The 26,651-nt window shown below is 41.8% G+C and overlaps 1 protein-coding gene across 7 annotated transcripts in view; it reads right to left on the bottom strand.

Annotated features, from left to right (window-relative positions):
- mast2 (microtubule associated serine/threonine kinase 2) overlaps positions 1–26,651 on the bottom strand; it is a 148,200-nt gene that overhangs the window by 92,592 nt on the left and 28,957 nt on the right. For 3 of the 7 annotated variants that reach the window (XM_063200626.1, XM_063200629.1, XM_063200630.1), the window contains exon 1: positions 5,994–8,949. The exons of the other annotated variants lie outside the window; for them this stretch is intronic. In XM_063200626.1, coding sequence (XP_063056696.1) covers positions 5,994–6,032 — 39 coding nt within the window. In that variant the 5' untranslated portion in view covers positions 6,033–8,949. Of the gene's footprint in view, positions 1–5,993; positions 8,950–26,651 lie in introns of those variants that run through there. 7 annotated transcript variants of the gene reach the window in all.

The raw sequence follows: 26,651 nt of genomic DNA, 5'->3' as shown, positions 1-26,651 counted from the left end.
TATCTTCCCATCAGAGAGTCACTGTAGCTTTTCACTGCACTAATGATTGCGTCTGAAATGTCATTTCAATTCAGAAATGATTCGATGTCTGCGAGTGACTTGATTAGAAAACAGCACAAAGCTGATGCATGATTTTGAAATGCATTTCTGTGGAATAATCGCTTTACTCTGATAGGTTGTTGTCACAATACTGATCAGATGGCTTAATTATAATCCAAATGTTACATGACGTGAAAAGCACCCAGAACATTGCAGAAAATGAAACATTTTCTTTTTAACATCATTTCTTATATGTTTTATACACCTGTCCTTCATGCTGACATATGCTTTGCATACAGACCAATTCAAAACCATTTCATTTTGAACTACTGGCCAACAAAGTCAAATAAAAGCAAAAACAAAAAAACTATCAAATTGTCAAGTGATTCACAAGTCACGTTGAATCAGAGTGACAAAGATTACCGGATGCACTTATGTTATAACCTTTCTACTTCTCTGGATGAAATACTCTTGTGTTTCATCTCCGCATCGCATCCCCAAGACAAAAAGGCTGAGTAACGCAAGTCGCATCATGAGTATGTGAGTAATGCAAGAGCAGCAGGCATGAGAAATCAGGTCCTGCGTTTTGGCAAAAAAGATGCAGAACCAAGAAGGCTAGGTTTGCATTAATGCAAAAAAAAAAAAAGTTCAGACGGGAGCAGGGACAAGGCTGATGCAGCAATATTCACAACATCATATGCCGTTTGAAAAGCTGAAGGCTGAAAGTAGGTGACAAAACATGCCATGAATTTGCCAAGCAAATCAAATAATAGCAGTGTGAAAAACATGCAGGACCCAAAGACCTGACTCTTAGGTCTGGATCTGAATAAAGTGACTAAAAAGACCCTTCTGTCTGAGAAATGCCGTCTCTGACAATGATATTTCATGTGAGGGAGAGAGACAAGTTATAGGGGTTAAGTTAGGTGGTGGGGTGGAAGGGTTGAATCAAGACACAGCAGAGGGAAGAGTGTAGAGGCAGGCAGGAATACACTTTTTTTAAACAACACAGCCCTGTAATCCGAAAAACTGTGCACCGACAGAATATGTCTAGACACTGTCTGGCCTCAGAACAGAAACCACACACTTGACTTGCTGCACTCCTGGGCAACAGCCCCTCCTCTTCTTCCCTGGTTGTCCTCAACCTACCTTGTGTGAGACAGAGGGCTGCACACTGGGTATAACCTTAAAACAGAGATTCTCAAAGTGTGGTCCGGGGACCACTAGTAGTCCGCGATAGAGCTCAGGTGGTCCACATGGGGTTTTCTACTTTTCCAAGATAAGCTAGCAGTAGGCTACATTTGTAACATTTTCATGTTTTCAACTCAATAAGACTTAATAAGAATGTGAATAAAAAGGAAGTGATCTGCATCAAAAACTCAGCAGTGTCAAATTAGCACCCATCAACTGCCAATTCAGTTGACAGGTGGTCCCTGATCATTTTTGGGGGGGACAAAGTGGTCTTCGGTCTGAAAAAGTTTGGAAAACACTGCCTTAAAAGATAGGCCTGAGGAAGATCCCACTGGTGAATGTTGCCGTTTGTTAAACAATAAAATATCCTAACTTTGAAAGGCTTAATCCATCATTCTCCCATCAGCAGCATCCTACTGTCTTTATGCCTTACCTGGTGGACATCGGCATCCTCCTTTAGGAATAAAAGCCGCACTCCATACCAGCTGACGGATCTTCGGCAACCAAGGGGCTTCTTTTTGCCCTCCATGCTCTCTGAGAATAGCCAGGGGTAACCCATTACCACCACGCTCTGGTGCGAAGACTGACCAGAGTACCGGTACAGCTTCAGAACGACTCAGCCCCTGTAACTGGTCTGGTCAATGTCTAATCCCTCAGTACAGGAGGCTTATTGCGAGGGGCTATTCTCTTGTTCCTTTTTTCCATAATGCCTTGGCTTGCTCTCGTTCAAATATACTCATGCGTCTTAACATGTGTCTGAACCCGACCAGGCATGACCGATGGGGGTTAATTCTGTCCAGAATTTCACAGAAACATACCGTACTACAGAACATTACACCGTACCACAGAACATTTTTTATTAGATTATGGACAGGCAGAACCAAACAGACAGACGGGCAACCCGAAAGTCAACCAGAGATGTGGCGCGGTGAAGGGGGCTGAGCAGTCCAATGTTCCTCATGCCCTCAGGGTCATCAATACTCCCCTCCCCTCCTCCTAGATTAAATGCATGCTTGGTTAGCCACTATAACAAAATGCAGTGGGGGTTAGACCTCCCTCACACTGCGACCCCGGGGGTTCTCCTTGGCAATGAGAAGGTGTATCTTATCAGCCAATGTCATCTCCACAAAGCATGATGACCAACTTACTGTACATCCAATGAATATTTATTATTTTAGACATGACTTCATTTACAAAAAAGACAATGCAACATGGCACAATGCCCATCTACACAGAGACAAAGAATCAAAGCTTGAACACTTGTGCAGCTACATTGCCATTTTTTTAGGATACATAATCTGTTAATTAGGATCACCAAAGACAAGCTACATTAGTTATCTTTACATGAGTGCCATGGGTGTCTGTTGCAGCCTCTCAGCCTTGCAGAGAAACATCTTTTACCCCTCAATGCTTGTGTTCCTCTTTTCGTTCGTTCGTTCATTTCCCCTGCAGGTTCCAGCTATTTACAGTCTCCCACTTCATCCCCCTTCCTCATCTCCTGTGATCAGTGAAGCAGGAGGGCAATTTCACAACACACGTTGCTTTGGAAGAGTTGGAGGTCTTGCCAAAGGCTAGTGTCTGTGTCACACCAGCTTCTCTCTGTTGTCACTGTCTCTCTGTCCCTCAAATCCATGGCACACAAAAAATGCTACCCCTTACCCTCCGTCTCTTTCTCACACACATTCAAAGAAACAAGAAGATGGTTTCGAGTAGTGCAAACAAAGAAAAACAGAAGCATGAGGCATACATACACAAGATGGGAGGTCTTCAGCACAGGCGATGTGTGTCTTACGCCGACAGTTTGACAGTCATCAGCTATATTTTCTTCCACAGTCGCTGAAAATGAAGTGTCACCAGAACAAGAGACCCCAGGGGGCCCCCCTCTGCTTTCTGTGACCCAGAGTCGAAGTAGCAACCGAGTTCAAATGACGCTGACTCAAAAGCAGAGTCAGGGGTATTAACTGTCACTACGGGAAACATGAAACACTATCAAAACAATTGCTACAAAACGAACAATGGCGTAGGATCTTTGTGTCTGGTTGATGTAACACTATCAGGTCATGCAGACAGATGAGTGGCAAAAAAGGGAAATATTACCCGCTACCAATGAGAGGTCTATGGCCAGCAGAAACTATATTGAGCAAGAGAGCCCTCTAACAGTGCTAATTAGGTCTATATTATAGGCTATTTCACCAGAGAGAAAAATCAACCTGCAACCTGCTTGTATTTTACCATACTGATTATTTAACATTTTGCAGATATTAAGTCTTATGAGCAGTAATAACCAGTGCATTAGAAGCAAAGCTGAATTAATAGACAAACACTATAGAAAACAATGCAAATATCTACATCAACAATGATCTGATTCCACTTCTCAAAGTGGAATGTCTGTCACACCAAGGCTTCGGAACTTAAATGTGGTCTCTTGGTGTTTTTATGCTTGCCTGTTACAACCACTCCTTTCTTCTCATGGGTCACTGGGGCAAAATATCTGACACTGACAAATAGGCATTTAACAGTACTGTCCCCTAAGGCCACTCAAAAAGCATTAGCAAGATTTAGTCCACAGCCCACCCACCTCCAAAACCAAGCTCGCCGGCTGATGCCAACCCCATTCACCGACACCCCCTCCCCACGCTTATCTTGCTCTTTAACCTTTACCAATAAAAACAAGCTTGATGGTTTTATGTGGGGAGCGTGCAGACTAGACATTAGCTCAATTTCCCAAATGACGGACTGCAAGAACCACTTAAGTTACATTAACTACACCATGCCCAGCACATTGCACCTTAAAAAACCTATTCATCAGGGCCCCATTACTCAATATACGCTTCTGTGCAACCATTGAAAACGACTCAAAGAGCATCATCACTTGAGTGGCCATTAAAATGAGGCATGGTGGTGGTGTCTGCGGAGAGTGGGATGAGTCAGGTCAGGTCTATTGGTTTGGCAGGGGAAGGGCTGACTACCGTGATGGTCCACCCTCCCCCAAACGCTAGGAGAGCCCCAGGGCTTGGGCACGAAGCCCTGCTGGAGGATTTGCTGAAACAAAGCCCCTGTCCTGGTTCACAGTCCACTGGCCAGACACAACACAAGCAGCCCAGCTCAGCAATAACTTATCCCTGTCCCCCTGTACACTGGTGGCAGACTATCGGATGTGTGAGGCACCAACTAGCTCACAGAGGCAGACCAACATACTGTACATACTCACAGAGAAGTCCATTCATCGACAAATTCATTCCCTTATACATAACTCCCAGTTTAGATTGGCATTATAAATAAATTAGCAGACAATTTTAAAAAACACAACGTTTCGGTCCTAGACCTACATCACATGATGAGAGGAAAAACAGCTAAATGGTCAGTGTGCGGGAGTTTTCTCAAATTGTCTGCTGAGTGACCCATGGGCCATCTCCGACGCACCTGCCAGCTGAGGTGTGCGAAAAAAAAATCCAAGTTCAACATCATGAATAAATTAACCTAGAGAGGGGGAGAAAGGGGAGAGGGGAAGGAGTGCAAGCAAGAGAAAAGTTCTGGAACAGAAGCACTCCATGACCTGTAGTGAGGACAGCTAGTATTGGTTTCAAGAAAGTATCCACAATTAGAAAAAGCAAGCGCACGCACACACACACACACACGTACACACACACACACTTCGAAAAAGAAAAACAGACATTCAATGTTCTTGCATTGCAATACTAGTCACACGAGTATGAACGCATTGTACAAACAGCTTTTGTGGGTCTGATTTTGAACATCGAGTACTGAATTCCTTTGCCGGTCGCGATCCCCTTGGGCTAAGACATTATATAAACGTACTGTACAGTCTTAAATATCAGGGACAGTCAGGTATAGGAGCAGACTAGAGCAGCTGTAAATCACCAGAGATTTTTATCGTTTTCACACTGTGATCACAATGACTGATGCCATTAGGTAACCACGTGCAACAGCTGAAAGGCATGACTTGTCACCACAGCAGAAGGAAGGCAAACAGACAGCCAACAAACCCCGGTGTTTCTCTACTTGACTCCCTTTAAAAGCAGGTGATGTAACAACTAAACTAATGCACCTGCCTGAGGACCTGTACTAATTATGATCAGTTTGAAAGTACCAAAAAGGTCTTTGCTGACTTTACTGAAATCCAGGTGTTCCACTTTTCTGTCACAGTCACTGGGCAGTGGACAGAAATTGGCACAGTATACACTAAAGCCTGATCTGGAGATGCTACCAGCACATGAATAGCTCACCTTCTCCATCACAGGCAAATTCAAGTACATCAGGCCAATGGTTCCAACTTCCAACCTCCAAGAAGCTTATCTTTGCAAGCACAAATCAGTATTTTGAACCTGCTCAACTTTGTATTTTCCCCACTCCTGTGTTAATGATTTAAAACAGAAACTGTATTTAAACATATTCCAGGTGCTGAAGAAAATATTATGCATTTGTCGCATTAGAGAATATTGTGCCATCATATTGTTAATCACCAACAAAACAACAATCTGCCCCAGGTCTATGTTCCCCTTGTTGAATGATGACTGCATACAAGACGCATACAACTTAAGGTAACAGTCGAAACAGTTATTCAGGAAACAAAATGGGAAACGTGTGAATGACTTAATTCTATGTTGCACATTCATTTATGTTACATGTATACACAACACACGCACGTCTTGACACATATCAAAAACTCACTTATTAGGTTCACCTGTAACAACCTCCTAAAACTACTTGCTCCACAGTACATGTTATTTCACATTGGGCCTTACCTGAAGGCCTCTTCTCCGTAAGATGCTGGAGTCGTCCATGATCGCTCCTTGTCTCTTTCTTAAGTTTGGCTCAACGACAGTTAGGCTGGACCACCTCTCCGGAGGACAAACGCAGCCCCTCTGGCTGTGAGTAAGGACGCACCGACCGACGCAGGCACTGGTCCGCTCACCCACAGAAGTGGTAGTCGCTGGCTACATACGGTGCGGCCATGAACGGTCAGAAGGTACCTAAAGAGCTGGTGTATCCACAGTCCCAAATGTGATCTATTGGGTGAGTCGATGTGACGGCGAGCTCCCCCCAACTGCTGGCTCATGCATACAGAATGGAACCAGGTGGTTTCCAAACATGTTCCAGGCTCTTAGTTATAAGTTTGCTATGTGGGCTAGCAGCCTGTATCAAAGTAGGCACATTTCACACCACATAATAGAGTGCTGCAAATAACGTCTTTTTGTGGTTTACTTGTTGATGGTCGGCCAAAACACCACGATGGAAGTTACTTAAACCATCACAAATGTCCAAAAAGGCTTCCTTCTCTCCAGAAAGAATTTTATCCAGTTTGCTTCTTTGGTGTAAGACTTCCAAAGATTAAAAAAAATGTTTGATAAGGAATGAAGGATTACGTTCTTCTCAACAGCAGACACAGCATGCACTAGAGAAACACAGCTGGGTGATTTGGATGAAAAGCTGTCTTGTTGTCGGTCCACTCTGCTTTTACTATCCCAATATCTTAAGCAAGAGATCCTGGCCCTTTGGCTCTACCGCCTGTCTGTGTTGTTGCCTCCTCTCACTCCTCTCGTCTCTGTGCTGATGAGGATCCGTTTGGTACACATGTGTGTCCCTGAGCTTGCCCTCCCCTTCCTCCAGGAAAAAAAAAAACTCAGCTCACCTCATTCATCCATTCAGAACACAGGCACACGTAACCCCCACCCACCAGTTCCGCAAGCTTTTATCAACACTCTTCCTTTCCAAGCGGCCAGCCCCGTAATCAGCTCTGGAAGACGATAGGCAGGCTGCCAGTCACTCGGTCCATCCTTGTCGCGCGCTCTAACGGCTGCCTTAAATGCAAAGCCTTGCTGCTTGCATAAGTCACACGCAGCACAGTATGCATTAATGATGGCAATGACGGCCTCCAGGGGATTTGCTGGATGTGAGATGTAGTGCCCTGACAAACAGCCCCTTTATTGAATACAATTACCGGTAAAAATCTGTGGAGCCAATTTGAGACACAACCAGCAGCGTTTCCATATTGGTTCATCCAGTCTTCTAAAACTCAATCACAAAATCCAAATTAGTCACACTTTCCTTACGCAATATTTCTTTTTATTGTTGAAAAAGTTATTTTTTTGCAATGTCGTTGCCTGCAGGTTGTTTTCAATTAAATGTCTCTCAGCACTTGAGGCTTCTCCATGAGCGTAAGTCTAGGTCTCAAGTGTTCAGTCCTCTGAGCTGAGTGAGCTATGGAACGAGTAACAACCCTGTGTCAAAGCCCAGAGCCAAGTCCACAGCCGTGCTCAGACCAGAATGGGCAGATTCCTTCCATACTGTGCGTGCAGAGTAAGGATCAGAGCCAACGACTAGCCCAGGGAGCAGATCATGCGGGCCACGTTCTCAACACCACAGTGGTGCACACTCTGCACACACACAAGCAGGTGCAGAATAAATGAACTCCATCTTAGTCCATCTTTCCTCCAGTTTGGCGATCCTCTGCTCTCCTCAGTCCAGCTTTTGGCTCCTTTGATGCATCAGCCAACTGCAATTGTAGCCTCCAAGCCCAAGTTTGTGAGGAACACAAAAGGATACCCACACACATGCAGGGAGGAGCAGAAAGCGTGTGGCTGGAGTGGCACTCACCCCCTGCTCTTCATCTGCTCGTGGAATATCGAGCAACTGTCCGTGTTTATGACTTGGATGCAAAAGGCACCTCCTTCTCTTGTGCTCTGCTGATGCTGCCTTCTCGGTCTCCCCTCTTTCCACTGTGACTTGCTCTTCTTGTCGGGCTCAAGAGACCAGAGATTTCGGTGGGAGGTGTTTGGCTTGTGTGGTATTTTGAGCCTAAGCTATGCGCTGAGACTTGTTCGTTCTCCCCCCTTCTCTCTCTCCCTCTCTTTATCTGCGCCTCACATGCCTACATTCTCCTCCCTCATATTCACAAGTGTAGGCGCCTTCTCGGCACACACACACACACACACACACACACGGCAAAGATCAACACGGCACTCTCCAATAGCATGGCTCTGGAACACTTTGGCCAATCGGGTGCCAGCAGGAGCCTCTTCATTTGCATAAAATGAATGGGAGGGCTGCAAGACTCCACCTCTTGTTTTGTCACAGCGCACCACACCATCTCTACGTCTGTATAAGAGCTGCCATAGCCCCTGCTTCTGTCTCTTAACATGAAAATAAGAATGACGGAGCCGGCAAATCAAACAGGCACAGCCTGCTCCAAACACATGCACAAACACACCAGACACTTCCCCCTTTCAATGCCTACACAAAGACATACTGACTGCAATGTACACATATTGCCTCCGATACAAACAGTACCATACACTGAAATGCATACAGTACTATAAACTAAACAATGAGTCATCCACGCCTTGCGTTATGATGAATAAATCACGCAACTACTGATCTGTGGGCGATGTAATTAATTATTGAGGAGCTGCATTTGAAAAGGGGAAGTCGCACTCTAAGGCAGACTGAGAGAATCTGAATCAAACGGTCCAGCTTTACTGTAACTCAATGTTTTCTTATCTTCCCTACAACTCTCCTATTACAACGGTATGTCTCATTTTTAATTCATCACTCACTGTGTTAATATTTTCATTGCATCTATAAAGGAAAATCTGACGGCTAGAAAAATGGGTTTTGTATCCCCCTCCATCTCCTCGCTGATGCAGCTTTGTTCACTGCTCTCAGGAGGGAGCGAGCAACATGGTCATGAGGGGGAGTGGATTCACACACAGACACAGACACAGACACAGACACACACACACACACACACACACACACACACACACACACACACACACACACACACACACACACACACACACCTCATTAGCCATCATCAGCGTCATATTAACTTTCAGCTTCTCAAATACTGAGCATGACCTCTGCACAGCGGCTCCCAAAGAAAAGAGCTGCAACGAGACGAGCTTCTTGGAGATAACTGGGAGGACGAAGGTGAGCAGAGTGACAACAATGGAAGAAAACATAAATGAGTATACAGAACGCAACAGGCAAACAGACAACATGGATTTGCCACCCACTCGCCCAACAAAATGACCACGTTGTAAAAACACCACACCACACCATAAAAAGTGTAATACAAAAAAAAATACAATAGAGTATTAAAATTAAAAGAGCATCCCTCCAGCATTGGATTGCAATACCATTATGGAGCTGTTACTTTCCCACTGTTCCCTGAGGAGGAAGCCCAATAGTGTGCCCTTGGCCAAGGGTCAGAGGTAAGAGAAGGGGCCCAGGCGAGACGGGAAGATGCAAGAAGGCAGAAATTGGACACTTGAGACTGAGGGAATATTTCACACACACACACACAGTCCAGTTGAAAAATCACTGTGTGGAAACGCCATAGGCATGGCATCCTTTCACATCATTTGACAGAATCGACTTAAAACTCAGAAGAATAAAAATTGGTGACAATGTTAAATTTTGATGAATTTTTTTAAATAATTATTTTTTTTGCCATTCTAGAGTTTTGCAGGAATTAAACACCATACACACAATAATCATTATGAATGGTCATCATAAAGAAAGTGAAATATCTGTTGTGTTGATTGACATTTATCCCAGGCAAGACATCATATTTACCAGCTTCCCTGCCATGAATTTATGCCACAATGGGAATTCTATAGGGAACTCGTCTACTATGCAGCCGACCCGGGTTCAATTCCATCCAGCCCAGGGGTGAGTTTCTCAGAACCAAAGTTGGTTACTACATTAGCTACTTAGCTGTTTTCAATGCATTTTCCCATTGGCAACTACCGAAGTTGCTAACAGGCTAACAACTTCTCCTTTGAGAAACTCACCCCAGGTCCTTTGACGACTCTCTCTCCCCACTTGCTTCCTGCCATTACCTTCACTGTCCTGTCAAATAAAGGCAAAAAGCCCCCCTCCCCCAAATATGAAATGTGTTCACGCTAGATTTCTAACTGGCTGGACTAGAGCTACGATCTCTTTTGTTTTGTTTTGAAGGACCAAACATTTAAGAGCACTGATTCCATGGCTGCATGAACACTTCTTTTAAGAATAAGTGACAGACCCTAATGGTTGACCCCTTAGTGAGATTTATCACAATGTCGTGCTAAGGTCAGGGGTCAAACCCAGACAGTGCTGAGCAGCTAGGAGACAGAAGACAGACACGTTTTTTCCATGCCCTTCTTATAGACCACCTTATCGCCACGATTGCTATAAAAGGTGTTTCCACCGCTGCTGTCAATGCTAACCAAAAACTCCATAGATAAGATGGATAAGAAAACACATTAGAAAAGAGATGCCATTTTAGTATACTCTAGACTGGTTTAGAACAGTCAAAGTACAGAAGCAGAACGTTCAAAATAAAAGGATATCTGGTGGAATGTTATGGAGGGCTTACTAAAATGGCATTAATGTTGCATTGTGGTCTAATTGTTAGTTGTTTATAAATATAATATGTAGTTTCTAAATATTTCTTTACAATCTGCTGTTATAATATAATTTTCAATTTCTTTTATTTTTAAGCACACTTAAAATGTTTGCAGTTTATTATATTTACTACTTATTAAATTATTTTATTATATTTATTATTTATATAATTATTGTGTTTTGAGACCATGCTGTATGGTGACCTTGCACTCTAAACATTATTATTTTTATAATAATACATATATATGCTTTAATCAAATATTACACATGGCTCAGATGTCCCAATGGTGTGACCCATTGAGTCACAGATCTACTTTATCTTTCTGTGCTCTAGAATCTTGAGTGCTGACCTGCATTCTCTGTTCCAAGGCCATCAGCTCCGTCTGACAAGACCTGCAGTGACGCCACCCCAGTTATTTTCAGCTGGAGCGACTCAAGCCAGGCAGAGCGTCTGATTTATGCATCCAAGAACAACACATGAATAAGGAAGAGCACGACTGTACTTCCTGACAGTACTTGATCCTCGGGGTACAATAAACATTTTATGAAGCTCTGCAGTCAAAGCCACTTAACTAACACAAATTTACAGCACTAACATCAGCCAGCTACAGTCATCAAGCTGCCAGACAGGAGAAAGAAAACCATTAACTAACACACAAAAGTACCGTATGTCTATTGGTTAGTGCTCATCAAGATGCCAGTTGATTTGTTGATGGTTTAGAGAGGGGGGGGGGGGGGGTGTTGTCGTCTGCTCACAAACACCAATGTGCTGAACATCATGCATATTTTAACGTGACCAATGTGGACAGCCTGTTTACAACTATTTCAATTAAAATATCACTCTCTATGGCAGTGATTTATGATGCTACGTGGATTGTCATGTCTTTATCCCCAGGTAAGCGAGGTCAAATTGGTGTCATTTTCCAAACTGTCCAATTGCTTTCCGATTGTTAGATTTCTTAGTGTCAAACACAAAATAATAAATCTAGCATTATTTGTGTGGAACATTGAAGCTTACACTATCTAAGCTATACTTATACAGTACATTACTGCAGTAGAGGGGGGTGGGGAAATCAACCTGTAAAGTATGTGGTGGAGGAAGAAAGGTTTGGGAAAAACCCAGGCAGACGTGCACTAAAAGCTTAGCCTCAAACATGAAGCTATAAATTAATGATGGAATAGAAGCCGTTTTTTCACAACACACATATAGTAAGACCTCAACCCAGTTCTAGACTAAGGGTGGTGCTGCATTAATATTTCATTATAAGGGCTGGTTTAATGAGAGGAGCCTCTGTGCAGTGATCTGTGAGGAGGCAGGTTCTCACAACTGATGACAATTTGTTTAATTTAAGGCGCTCAATTCTAAGAATCTGACGCTAGGAAACCAGATACAGTATCGAGCTGTGCTAAACATAATACATCAGACAAAAATCATTCCAGAACCTGTCCAGGCTCAACTATCAAAGCTGAAAAATACACACTCTCCAAATGCAACTCCCTTATGTTCTTGTTAAAATTGCACTTTTTAGCTTAGTGAAAGAAGTGAAAAGTGAAAGCCCATTGGGAAACTCCAACTCCCATTGTCATTGTGACACAGCACTTCACAGCACACAAGTGAACACTGCACACTGCACACAACGAAATTGCATTTATGCCTCACCCGTGCAAGGGGGCAGCCCTCAGTGGCGCCCCATGGGGAGCAGTGCGGTGGGACCGTACCATGCTCAGGGTACCTCAGTCATGGAGGAGGATGGGGGAGAGCACTGGTTGATTACTCCCCCCACCAACCTGGTGGGTCGGGAGTCAAACCGGCAACCTCTGGGATGCAAGTCTGACGCCCTAACCGCTCACCCATGACTGCCCATAAAGTTTAGACCTCTGTCCGGCAGAAAGTCATATTTCTGATTGGTTGGAGCCACTGGTCGTAAATGAAATGTGTCTAAAATATTTGATATATAAATATAATGTGGCTTTGGCTTTATAAATATAATTTGGCTTTGTTGGCACAATAGCAGGGTTTCAGTCACATGACCATGAGGATGCACCAGCAAGTGATTGTGCGCAACCACCAAGCTCTAAAGCATTCGGCTATGGAGGATCATTGTTATTGAAACGATTTAGAGCCAATATCAAGGCAGAAGTATGTGCAATTAAGTTTGAAAATATATTGGACACTAACTATCTGTATCTCGTGACAGTGAGTGACTTTCCGACATTCAAGGCAGTGGATATTACAAGACTCCTGCATTCTGAAGAAAATTGTTGTATATTTTTGTAGCAGGCTATCGTACACAGAGTTTTGGTGTCAACACACTCGGATTAACTGCAAACACTGCTGTAAAACTGTACAAGTAATACAGGTTGTCTTTGCAGTAATTTTGATTCCTTTTCTATACAATATATGAAGAAATTATCTAGGCTAAATTAATAATGCGTTTCACTTTGGGCGTAGTTATGTAGAGTGTAGAAGTTGAACTTTAATGAAGACTTAATAGTGGCAATCGTCATTGTCAGACAGAAAACAAATAGCTTAAGCAATGACAATAGTGGTCATTTGATAAAACATAGTAACAAGTAAAACATCAGTGCCCAGTTCCAAAAAGAGGTGCATGCTACGTGACTTTTTTGTTCAAGATAATAATATAGGTAGATGTTTTTTCTATTTCAATAGCTCACCTGTCATTTTAAGTGTATGTGTTTTTTTAAACCTCTTCTATTAGCCTCTTATATGAACCTCTTCATAGACATGATTGGAATTTGTAAATCTGATAGCAGATATCCAACAAGTTTGGAGGCTTCGGAGTGAGATTCTCACCATTTCCGAACAGATTCTGAGTTTGAATCAAATAGTCTCTGTCGTCTATACTATATTGGAAAATGGTGGCCATCCGTAAAACAGATCTAAATAAGCTTACAAGGTAAAGAGATTTTATGAGTTATTTTATGAGTTATTTTCAGCTCGCCAGCCTGAAACAATAAGAGAGGGAATTGGCACTGACTGTTTCCAATAAAACAAAGATGGAAAAGGAAAAATCAGCACTGTCATATTATAGTGATAAGAAAATGCAGAGCCAGCCCCAAAACTCTCGGGAAGAGATGGTGTAGAGAGGGGGTGGGGTGACTGAAAAATGCTCTTACTTTGAGGTTTTGGCATTTCTTGTTGCAGACTGAGAATAAACCAGTTTCATCATACTGTACTACTGGATCAAGGACTTACTGGCCTAGATATCGGGATTTCTAATCTATTCCTCAAAAATGATTGTTGACAGTGGTGAGGGTGGTGACTAGCCTTAACTGCCTCATACTGCTATGCGTGTCTCCATTGCAACTAATAAGTGAAAATCTTAGTCTGAAGGTGCTTTTCTAATCAAACTATATGTTTGCTTGAACTATAGCTCTATGTTCAAATATACGTTTGGTCCGAGACCGAAGGATTCAAATTTGCTGTATGCAAAAACAGTTTAAAAAAAGATGGTTATGAAAGAGCATACTAGGTCTCCTTTATGAACCAGTTTTATGTATAAAGCAGTAAGCAGTCTTCTCCTAAACTTGTCCAGCTACGGCGGCAGGACCCTTTCAAAATTAGAATCATCTCATTTCATTGCACAGACTAGAAGTTTAAAGACAGACTTTGGTTATCCAGAGAGCAAAGGAACTGTGTATGACACTTAGGGCAGGGCAATATGACGATATATATCGTCATCGTGATATAAAAGTGTATATCGTGACCTTTCTCCTATATAATTTATATCGTGATATTCAATTGTATAAAATTGATAAAATTACTATCATTTAATTACAATTTCATGTTGTCACAATACACACTATTAGTTAATGTAACTGTAAAAATAAGGATAAAAAGATCCATTTTGAAGAAAGGCTGTTTTGCGACATGAAAAAAATAAAGAGCAAATAAAGAGAATAACGGAAAATGTATGTAATTGTGCTATATCGTGATATATATCATTATCGTTATCAAAGTAATCCATATCGTGATATTGTTTTTTTTTCTCCATATCGCCCAGCCCTAATTACACTCCAATTACGACTGGCCTCACTATTATAGAGGATGCCGAGCCGCTTTTGTTACCAACATTCCGTGGGATGACAAAAGCAAAACACTGGGGTGGCACCTGTTTGTAGGCACCATTACAAAAACAAGAAATGATTGTGCAGCTTGTGACATAACTGCTGTGGAGAGAACCCTGTATTCCAATAAAACAGTCCCACCCATAATCTAAGCGCTTCCTTCCTGGCCTAAAACAGAAAAAAATATTCATCAAACAAGGCAAAAACATAACAATGCATGTCTAGGCCTACTTCCTCATCATGTCCATGGCTACTCGTGATGGCATGACGTCAAGACAGAGCGAAGAGTCTGACGCCAGTGCATCGTACCGAGTCCCGACCCTTGGCCCACATGCTTGGCCCTGCCTGATGGAACATGTAGATATAACCTCTTCTTCACTGAGCACCAGGGCTTGACACTGGCACCTGCAAACCGTCCAAATGCTGGTAAAAGTTGGCTGTGGCTGGTAACAATTTCAGTATCACTAGCCATTGGCAGGTAGCTTATTCTATGGTATGACATGTCAGAATAGTGTATATTCTGCACTTTGCCCCTTGGGCATCAATTGTTTATATTTAAGTCCAACAAAAAGTTACTCAGTTTCTATTTGTTTGTTTTATTTCAATGTAAAAACCCATGCACTCATCTACTTGCTTTAAGCACCTCATCTTCTGAGATTACATGTACAGCGTGATGATAAAAAAAATCTAATTTGTGGCTACCGAATAGCTGGATGGCTAGTGACTCTGGAAAATCACTAGCCACAGTGGCCGGCAAGCGAAAAAGTTAATGTAGAGCCCTGCTGATCACAGAAAGGCACAGTTTCATCCAAGCAAGACATGACAGCCAAGAGATGACAAAGAAATGAGTATTAGGCAAAGCAGCTCAGTGACCTGCCCAAAATTGTGCTTGAAAAGGTAAAGACGAACACCAAAAGCCCATCTTTCACACAGCTGGTTTAACTTTTCACCTAATTGACTGCCAGGCTAGCTCGACAACAAGGAACTGGCAATTAAATTAAAAAGAATGAGCCAACCAAAAGTTAATGCCAGAAAAAAAATCATAAATTATTCAATTGACAATCTGAAGACTGATGAAAATATTTTACCGGTAATAATAACAGTATAAGGTCACTACTCCATATACTAGACATGGCAAATGACCATTATTGTTGTATTATATGGCCAACTCAATGATACAGTAAGTACCATTTGCATACATTTACTTCATCATCAAATTGTGTCACACAGCACAAACCCTCTACCCTATTTGTGATTTAAAAAAAACAAACCCATTCAAATCCATTAACGTGACAGAGCCGTTAAAAGCCATTATGCTGGCGCATGACCACCCAACAAAGAATAAAAAACACACAACATACCGAGCACATGGGTAATTAGACGATCCACTTACTAAGTGAGATAGGTAGCCTTGGGAAATAGACACCATTAGTAGTTTTAAGTTTTGCTCCTGAGGGTTAATTAATTCCGTTTTCCATCAACCTTTTTTCCAGCATTAAAAAGGTTACAAAGTCTGACATTAGATACGTTCTTAGCTTAACTGACGGTTGAGGATTTCAAGGACAATCATTCACCATATTTCTTTTCACACCATAGATCAGTGAGTATTTAATCTTGAAGTAAAATCTTCCTAACGTTTTTAGTGCCTGCAGAGAAGAAGACATTCAGCCAGTAAACCCAACAGCCATATTCAACCACATTTCAATGCCGAAGACAGAAGTCAGCATGAAAGATACAGCCATTTTTCTCCAAATACAGAGCCCTTTTCTGGTCACATCACTACATAGTATATAGAGGCATGTATTGCATCATCATATCATTGGAGATGTAACCATTTAATTCTGAATATACAGAGCGTCCAAAAAATGTATGCACACTTTAACTCATTGTGAAGGTGTAGAGTTGTAAAGTGTTTTAAGTACTGTCTGGCACACCTATTTTCAAATTACCATCAATTCTGGTCCAGGCACTGTTAACAATGCAAAGGATTGTTATCCTTTGCATTATCCTCACAATGCAAAGGAATGCTAACAATTCTATTGGAATTCACTTTCATTTTCATTGGCTGCATTCATTTCCATTGACTGTTACAGGTCTGATAACAAGGACCTTAGAGATCAGCTTGTCAAAAGGTGGTAACCAAACAATTAAGTGAGGTCTTTGAACTCTATTACAATTTGAAAATTACATGGATTTCAATAAATTCAATTAACACAAAAAGCGTGTATATATTTTTGGGACGCAATGTGTTATTATATTCATTAATCAATAAAAAACAGCAAAAGTAGATTGTATATTAAAATGTGCGAACACACACATTTTTTAATGCAATCTTTGTATGTTTCGTGTGTGTTTTAATAATGTGGGTGGGAGTGTAATAAATGCAAGTACAAAACTGTGTACAAGCATTACTCAAACGTTACTAAAAGTCATTTTGTGCATCATCACAAAAATGAGAGTCCGGCATCAGTGTGCAACTACAGTGCCCTCCATAATTATTGGCACCCCTGGTTGAGATGTGTTAAAAGCCTTAAAATAAATTCAGTGTTTATTGCAGAAGAATACTGTCACACTGAAATTTTTTGGAAAATGTAGCCTTCAACTCAAATGAATTGTAAGAAAATAAAAAAATCCCTGACTAAAAAATTATTATTTTTCATTAAATCACCTGTTCCACAATTATTGGCACCCTTAACAATTCCCAGGAAATAAATATAATTGAAGCATTTCTGTCATTTCTACAGTAGTTTACAAAGTTTACCAGAGTATGTAGGAACATTTCATTAGTAATTCATCACTTCCTGTTTCCCTGGGGTATAAATATGACGTGACACCGAGGCCATTTCTCTTATCCACTCTTAAACATGGGAAAGACAAAGGAACACAGCATACAAGTGAGGCAGATGTGCGTCGACCTTCACAGGTCAGGCAGAGGCTACAAGAAGATTGCCACTCAACTGCAGCTGCCCATATCCACTGTGAGAGGAATAATTAAGAAGTTCAAAACAACTGGAACAGTGGTAAACAAGCCTGGACGAGGACCCAAGTTTATTTTGCCACCACGCACAGTGAGGAGGATGGTAAGAGAAATCAAAAGATCTCCAAAGCTCACTGTTACAGAATTACAACAAATGGTAGCATCCTGGGGTCACAAAGTCTCCAAATCAACCATCAGGCGCTGTCTACACGCCAACAAGCTGTTTGGGAGGCATGCACAGAGAAAACCTTTCCTCACTCACAATCATAAACGCAAGCGTCTGGAGTTCGCCAAGCGGTATTGGGGCTTCAACTGGGACCGTGTGCTTTGGTCAGATGAGACCAAGATTGAGCTTTTTGGCAACAAACACTCTAAGTGGGTCTGGCGTACCACGAAAGATGTGCATGCTGAAAAGCACCTCATACCCACTGTGAAGTATGGGGGTGGGTCAGTGATGCTGTGGGGCTGTTTCGCTTCCAAAGGCCCTGGGAACCTTGTTAGGGTGCATGGCATCATGAATGCTTTGAAATACCAGGACATTTTAAATCAAAATCTGTTGCCCTCTGCCCGAAAGCTAAAGCTGGGTCGTCACTGGGTCTTTCAGCAAGACAATGACCCTAAACATATGGCCAAATCTACACAGAAATGGTTCACCAGACACAAAATCAAGCTCCTCCCATGGCCATCTCAGTCCCCTGACCTCAACCCCATTGAGAACCTGTGGGGTGAGCTGAAGAGGAGAGTACAGAGGAGAGGACCCAGGTCTCTGGATGATTTAGAGAGATTCTGCAAAGAGGAATGGCTGAAGATCCCTCTTTCTGTCTTTTCCCATATTGTGAAACATTATAGGAGAAGATTAGGTGCTGTTTTGTTGGCAAAAGGGGGTTGTACAAAATATTAACACCAGGGGTGCTAATAATTGTGACACACATTATTTGATGTCAAATAATTATTTCTTTATGTGGGATTTTTTCCCCACTGAATAAATGCACTTGTATTGAAGGTTGGATTTTTCTCTTTTTTTCCATTTGTCCATTTGTCCCATATTATTTAGAAAAAAAAAAAAATAATTGGAAGCTAAAAAACACATCTCAACCAGGGGTGCCAATAATTATGGAGGGCACTGTATATTCCATTATTATCAGCCAAAACCAAAATATGATCAGGGGAAGGTATGGGGTCTTTCAAATGTGTCTGAAATCAAGGCCTCAAATGTGTCAATGAAGGCCTCAGTCATTACAAACATGTCCAGGATGGGATGGGATCAGGCTGTCTGGGCAACAAACAGAGAATAAAGCTTTCTTCATTAAAAACTGATGCCGAAAGCACGGAGAGAAAAAAAGATTGACACCACCACTCTGAAAAAGCTACCAATCTGTAAAACGAATCCTCCAAACGGTTCGAATTTTATTTCATACCAAGGCTCATCGTTTCCTTTGTCCAAAAATGCATTCAATCTCCAAAAGTGGCAAAGGGCTTGTATTCGAGGAAGGCCAATCATGTTATACTTTTAAATGTCATGGATAAAACCCCACAGTGATGCTTTTAATGCATTTTCGTTGCTCTCAAGCATTTCAGGTAAAGAAAAGTTAAAAATGGTAGCTAGAGATAACTCTTGAGTTAACATGTTTTAATTGCCGAATTTGTTTATTGAGGGGAAAAAAGCTATATGAACCTACATGACCCCATTTGAAAAAGTAACTACCCAATAAAAATTTGGTGGATTTCTCAGGTGCACTCTGTCTGGTTTCCAAAACCCAGGAAAGTTGGAATTCAGCCAGAGGACACTGTTCAGTATGCAGCCATCACCCACCGCACAGGACACCTGCTGTCTGCATAGCTAGCTGCACATCTATGCATTGGTCACAAACAAGGATAGTTTTCAAAACTAAAAGGTGCTGGCACTACTTGTGTAATACAAATAAAAAATATCCTTGGTCTTATCACTAGCATTGTTATTATATTGTATTATATTAGATTATATTGTTAGTAATCCATGCATTTGGCTTAATTTGTGCTTCAGAAGGGCATTTCTTACCATACATTCATCACTTCCAGACGACTTTTAATAAAGATTATTTTAATTTAGCTTTTTTTAGAGGGCCCATGACATACCCTGGTACATCGCCACCCAGAAGAAGGCTTCTATCTGGGTTAAGTGTAGCCATCTTTAGCTCTCCATACCAGGTGAGCCCAGGTAAATCACATCCTGTCCCGTTTTATCTACGAATGAAGAACACTGCTGACATTGAATACTTAAAGCCTAAGATGTTCAGATTTCCTTTATTGCGATTAGTGTTGCACCGATACCAATACCAGTAGCCTGACAAAGCCATAATAGCAATGATGTTACATCCAAGTAGTAGCCTATATAACTTTTCATATATATACTGTATATACATTTCGAACAGAGTAGTATCGGTATGGTATCGGTATCGGCCGATACTGCACAATCAGGTATCGGGTATTGTATCGGGGCTAAAAAATGGTATCGGTGCAACACTAACTGCGATATTTCCAGTATGTATTGACCAGTACAGGAGGTCACCGCATGAACTGGACAGTCTACATTTACAGCTACAAGTACCCATTGCAGCCACATGACCAACACCACTGTTTGTGTTTCAGGGATGTAAGTGAGGACAAACAAACACAAACTGAAAAAGAGCTCAGGTGTTTTAAGCAGCTGTCCACAGAGATAAACATGCAAAACCAACATCAGATTAATTAGCATCCATGTCCTTGTAAATGAAAAAAAAGCTCTATTATTGACAAGCACTGTGCAGCACTATACAGAATGAGGGTTTTTATGGCCGATTTCCATAATTGTTCAAATCAAATCAACCCAAGGCCACTGAATGGCACAAGAGATGGGAGGCTCATGGGAGGCAGCTGCAACCAGCTGCACCCTATTCACTGTAAAGTGTACCGACAGACAACAGGCCCAAATAGTACACAAATAGATATTGTATGTTTGAGTAAGACTAGTAGGACCACCCGCAAAAAAGCAACATCTCTGAGTTTGCCATGTCCATTCCATTTGTATACGTTACCCCTTCACTTGGGTAAGCTAACGCTAACCTCCATCCCTTGGGGTACACCACAGGCAGTCAACATTATCCTAGTACACCTGAGCACTGTCACGTTATAACACAACATGTAGTTTAATAGCCTGATTATCATCGTCGTTCAAATCTCTCCGAGACTTGGTCTGACCAAGAGCACAACAATTAGCGTTTCCCAAACATGGCATGGTTGACCTGCTTCCCTTGTTTTGCTTATGGTTGTTTGCTTATCGACAAAGTGTGAGGAGTTCCCGTATTTGTGGGAACTCAGAAAGTACTTGCATTGCTCTTGACCTGACTAGTTGGCTGCAACGCTCAAAGTGTTGCGTCACTAGGAGGGCACAGCCTGGCTAGTAGTTTAAGGCCCTACTGTGCAGTCGGGGTGACAATAGGTAGGGCTGCGTAATATACTGTATGTTATTCATACATTTGACAACCAGCAAGATAGTTCAACTTGGTTGAGTGGCTTGTACCTGACCAAAGTTGTCATTGACTATTTGCATTCATCTTGGTGTTAGTGAACATATTTCTGTAATGAATGCATTTGAATTGTGTTCTGCACAAATATAGCAAGGTTATGCAAAACGTTATACATGAGCTGGGCTTCAAGCCTGTATCTCCTTCCACTTGCTTGCAGGCAAAATCATTAGTGGAAAGTAAAATTATGGTATTCTCGCACGTGTGGCAGATGCTACATTCCTGCCATGTAGGGCCTACTCACTGGGCTATTGGCCCAGACTTGGATCATGATATAAAACTAAAAACTCATTCCTCTTCTGATTTCTGCAGATCAATTGCAGTAAATTGTTGCATATATGTAGAATGGGGAGGTGTTCACGGATCACAGTTTCATTCAGAATGAGGACCACAATGACAACGCACATCAGTAGTAGTGCAATTCCTTGTCCCTGGCTTAGCAGACTTTGAAGGGGAAAGGCGTTGTTGCATGTGTGCCAATATGACAAAGACAGACACAAACATGCGCACACGCGTACGCACGCACACACACACACACGAGGCAGGTCTTCTCACTCAAGGCCCCATGCTGCATTGCAATGCTGGGTAAACACCATCTGCCTACCTAGCCAGCCTCCCCACAGAGCACCCTTTGCCACTCACTCTGGTGCGATGGATGCATGATGGGAAATGACTTCAGTAGCGGTCACACAATGCCCGCAAGGTGCCCTCATGAGAGCTGGCACGGGCTACCTCTGATGAACAGTGCATCTCTGACTAAACTGAGCACATGTAGAGAGACTGACTTGTGGAGGCTTGACACTGCAGTGGGGAGCTTTTCTAATACACATGACACTCTGAACTGCATGAGCCTTTTGTCTTCTAGACTAGTTCACATCTCCTGTCTGCAAAAAGCGTCATCATGCAAGTTTAGATAGCCTGGGAACTCCCATACTGCCTTTAGTTCTACACAATCGTTTCGATCTGTAAGACAGTCTGGCGAGGATGACTCATAACGGCCAAGATCATGGTCCCTTTGTCATAATGGTCAAGCATTCCGACCTTCACAGTTTCTCTGTCCAATCAGAGAACAGGGCAGTGTGTCATAATAGCCAAGTATTCTGCTCCCTACGGAATTTAATATAGGCAACTCCCCAGACCTTGCCTGGTTAACACCAGACCTAATCACAAGTGAGATTAGGTCTGGGGAGTTGCCTATTGTAAATTCCGTATGGGGCCGGAATACTTGGCTATTATGACACACTGCCCTGCTCTCTGATTGGGCAGAGAAACTGTTAAGGTCGGAATGCTTGGCCATTATGACACAGATCCCATGATCTTGTACGTTATGAGTCATCCTCGCCATACTGTCTTTCAGATCGAAACGATTGTGTAGAACTAAAGGCAGTAGAGACCGACAGATCGATCGGCCGGCCGATTTAATCGGCCGATTTTTGCTATTTTTTAATGAATCGGCATCGGCCGATTTTCTCATTTGGTTGCGCCGATTTTAAGGTCGAGGTCACGTGCTTAAAATTAATGAAAAACTAACGAAATAACAGTCGAGTGGCTCCCCCAGCTGTGATCCTGCCCCCATAGTTCACTTCAGGGAGCCGTTCAAAAGAACCGGCTCCGTGAACGTCACACCTCTCTATCAGCCACACCTCTCTCAGGCACATCAGCGGGCAGCTACTGGGACTGGGAGCCCTAATACTGGTGGTAACCAGTGTGAAGTTTACCTCTAAAAATACAATATAAGTTAAAATATAAGCGAAATTTTATCAAAAAAGGATGCAAATCTGACATGTGATTGACTTTCACTCCATGTCTATTTGTTTTCAACGGCAATGGAGTTGAAATCAAAGTTGCTAGTGGTGTGTGACCACGAGTGCCTTTTACCATAGCCTTCCTACAGCTGCTTATACACTCCAAACTGAATAGCGGTTAGCGTTAGCGATTGCTTAGCAGGGCTGTAGTACTCGAGTCCGGACTCGGCCCGAGTCTCAAGTCCGTTTTTTTATGGACTTGGACTTGTCTCGGACTCGGTATTGTTTGGACTCGGACTTGTCTTGGACTCGGACAATGGACTTGCCAAATTAGGCTTTTGGACTCGCCGGGTCTGTCATTAAGTTTTGTTTAGAACACTGGCCATCATAGATTGTAAAGTGGAGCTCTAAATCCAATAACAAACAAGTTTGTCTTCACATCCATGCCATATAGGTTATCTTCTAAGGTTCACACTATTGACATCCTTTTCATTGTCAAACACTGACCGACATGTGACTCAGACTTGATTCGGACTCTAATCTTTTTGGACTAGGTTTTGTTTAAGACTCAAACCTCTTTGGACTTGGACTTGACTAGTACTTGTCTTGACTTGTCTTGGATTCTACAAAGGTGGACTTGACTACAGCCCTGTTGCTTAGACTTTTATTTGTGACTTTAACCCACAGTTGGAATAGTATAATGCTATACTGTAAGCATGTTGCGCATAAGTGACATTATTTTTTGATAGCTTTGTGAATCCATCCTGTAAAATTGCCTCTGCTGTGGCTATAGCAAGTTAGCTAAACATGCTAGGTTACGACAGAACTTGCTCATTTAAACTGAGGTAGGCACAGAGAGGAGAGCTGCCTTTGTTTACATCGCTGCCTGCGTGCATGTGAGATAGAGGCACTTGATCTGATTGGATCAGCACGAGTTTCACATTGACCCATGAAGTGCAGGGGAAGTAGTGCTGGCTATAATAAGAATTAAATACAAATTAAACAGCTTATAAACATGCACTGATTGATTGTAGGCAACAATAAAATAACAAGATAATAATAAATAACAATTAATAATAAGCTTAATTATTAACCATGTACATGTGGATAATTCATAGCCTACAAGTGTATTACACTGACACAATAATATTTATGCAATTTGTGTTACCTTTTCTTACATTGCCTCTTGAAAATATTGGAAATAAATCATGGGCCATCAGACAGCTTTTGCCTCCCTTGTGTATTTGTTACATTGAACCGGTCATCTCACAGCTAATGTGCGGCCCGGCCCCTTGTTTATTTTCCTGTATTTTCTTCACTAAAAAAGTTTGGACAGCCCTGGCCTACATAATATTTCTACTAGGCCTATCTATATGAATATTAAGGGTGTAAATAGAACATATGTTACTTTTAATTAATAAAATACATATGTTATGGATAAATAAATGAAAAAGAATATTGTTTATATACCGGTATATTTTTAGCATGCCAATTAAGGATAATATGATGGCATATCGGCCCCAAAAATCGGCCCAAAAAATCGGCTGGTCACATCGGCCATCGGCTGACTCTGACCTCTAAATATCGGCATCGGCATCGGCCATAGAAAAACCCATATCGGTCGGTCTCTAATAGGCAGTATGGGAGTTCCCAGGCTCCCCAGACCTAATCTCACTACTGATTAGGTCTGGTGTTAACCAGGCAAGCCTTTAGAGGGGTTAGGCCGTAATAGCAGGCATATTACAAAAAATGCTACCACTAATGGGCCAAACTCAAGTCATGGTGTAAAATTCTGCAGAGAATATATCTTCACTCTTACAAACAACATTAAGTGTATTGCACCTATTGCTATAGAATTGATGTTGTTCTGAAGGCACCAAGATATGGCTCAACCACACTAAGCTTTCGTTTATACCCAGGTTAGCACTTTTTATTGATTTACAAAAAAAAGAAGAAAAAATGTCCTGTGTCAATGCATACCAATTATTTCTCACTTTAACGGCAAGTAAAAATCATACACTCAATCAGAAGGACTGAAAATATGGGACTATGCTACAAGTGGCAATATTCAAATCAGCAAAGTAACTTAAAACCCAGTCATTTGGGCTAAAATGACAACCCCCTGTGGTTCAAAACAAAGATTTTCTACTAGAGTAAGATCAATCAAACCATGTCTAACCAATGCAAAGTAGTGTGCTCAAGTTCAGTCCTCTAATGGGGCGTTGTCCCCTCCATCTACAGCAGAACCATTTATTCTCAACCTTAAGTGTCCCAAAGCTCTCCTAACTTAAAGTCCGAGGTCACATGGATCCCAGAAAAGTACAGGGTTGATTCATCTCTACCTTTTCCAATATCTCTGGTTCAAAATGTGTTTCATTTGGCTCTACTGAAGTCTATGGGTGACGTCACAGATGTTTTGTCCATTTATTCTACAGCCTATGGCTACCATCTAGTGGCAGGAAGGCATACATGCATAAGTGAGGACATTGAACACACAATGCAATGCACACGCTCATATTCAAGGCCATACACAGTCACACAACAGTAGTCGTATTCCAAAGATTTGCAGAATCTAGAGCCAATCTTGGGAATTCATATGCACAACAATATTCAATCAAGTCTTCTCCTTTGCCTTTCAGTTCAACCGATTATTTTGTACGCTCTTCTGTTACAGGAAATGCAAAGCTGATGACGGTGATGGTTTGAACAGAAAACAAAGAATCTTCAGAGTTGACAGTGCTAAGACTTTCCATGCCACAGCAAAATGAAGTTTTAAACTGGTGTGAGTGGAAGTGTAAGTATTTAAAGGGACACTGTGTGAGAATTTTAGTTTTTTATTTCCAGAATTCATGCTGCCCATTCACTAATGTTACCTTTTTCATGAATACTTACCAACAGCATCAAATTCTAAGTATTCATTATGACTGGAAAAATTGCATTTTTCATACATGAAAAGAGGGATCTTCTCCATGGTCCGCCATTTAAAATTTCCAAAAATAGCCATTTTTAGCAGCAAAAATGACCGTACTTGGACCATACTAGAAAATATGTGTTTAATACTAAGTAAACTATCATATATCAAGATCAAATTTGGCAATAGGCTGCCCAATTTCAATAAGCAGCATAGTTGCAGTACATTTTTGACCATTTCCTGCACAGTGTCCCTTTAAGCTGAAAAATAACAAACACGTTGGTGCTGCACAAACTGTGGTATTAGTACTGATGATGCAGCATGTTCTGACTCCACCACTTCCTCATACACTGACTTGAAGCTCTCTCATGAGGCACAACAGCTCCTGAGACGTTTCTGGTTGTTTCCAAATGTTGAATTTTAGCGTTTAGCTGTACATTGCACTGACGAGTGCTGTGCTACAATGACAATGGGAGTTGGAGTTTCCCAGGTGTCCCAAGTTAGTGTGCAACCTTACAGGCTGGGCGATCAGCTGTGAGTGCATCTGCCTTAAGATCTCCTCAGCTTTACAGAGCTGTATAGGACTATGAGATGTACATGAACTATGAGCCACACCATGTAGGTTAGGTTCCCCTTCTTATCTATCTAAAGACAACTTAGTCCATGCTATATGAATAGAGTAACAGCAAAAACAGTTTGCTACAGAGATGTTAGTACACTGCAAGCTTCCGTATACCCAGAGAGTG

Source organism: Engraulis encrasicolus, chromosome 6 (assembly GCF_034702125.1).
Source record: "Engraulis encrasicolus isolate BLACKSEA-1 chromosome 6, IST_EnEncr_1.0, whole genome shotgun sequence".
Classification (NCBI taxonomy): Eukaryota; Metazoa; Chordata; class Actinopteri; order Clupeiformes; family Engraulidae; genus Engraulis; species Engraulis encrasicolus.
The sequence above is the reverse complement of the archived record's forward strand: the minus strand, read 5'-3'. Positions and strand labels throughout refer to the sequence as shown.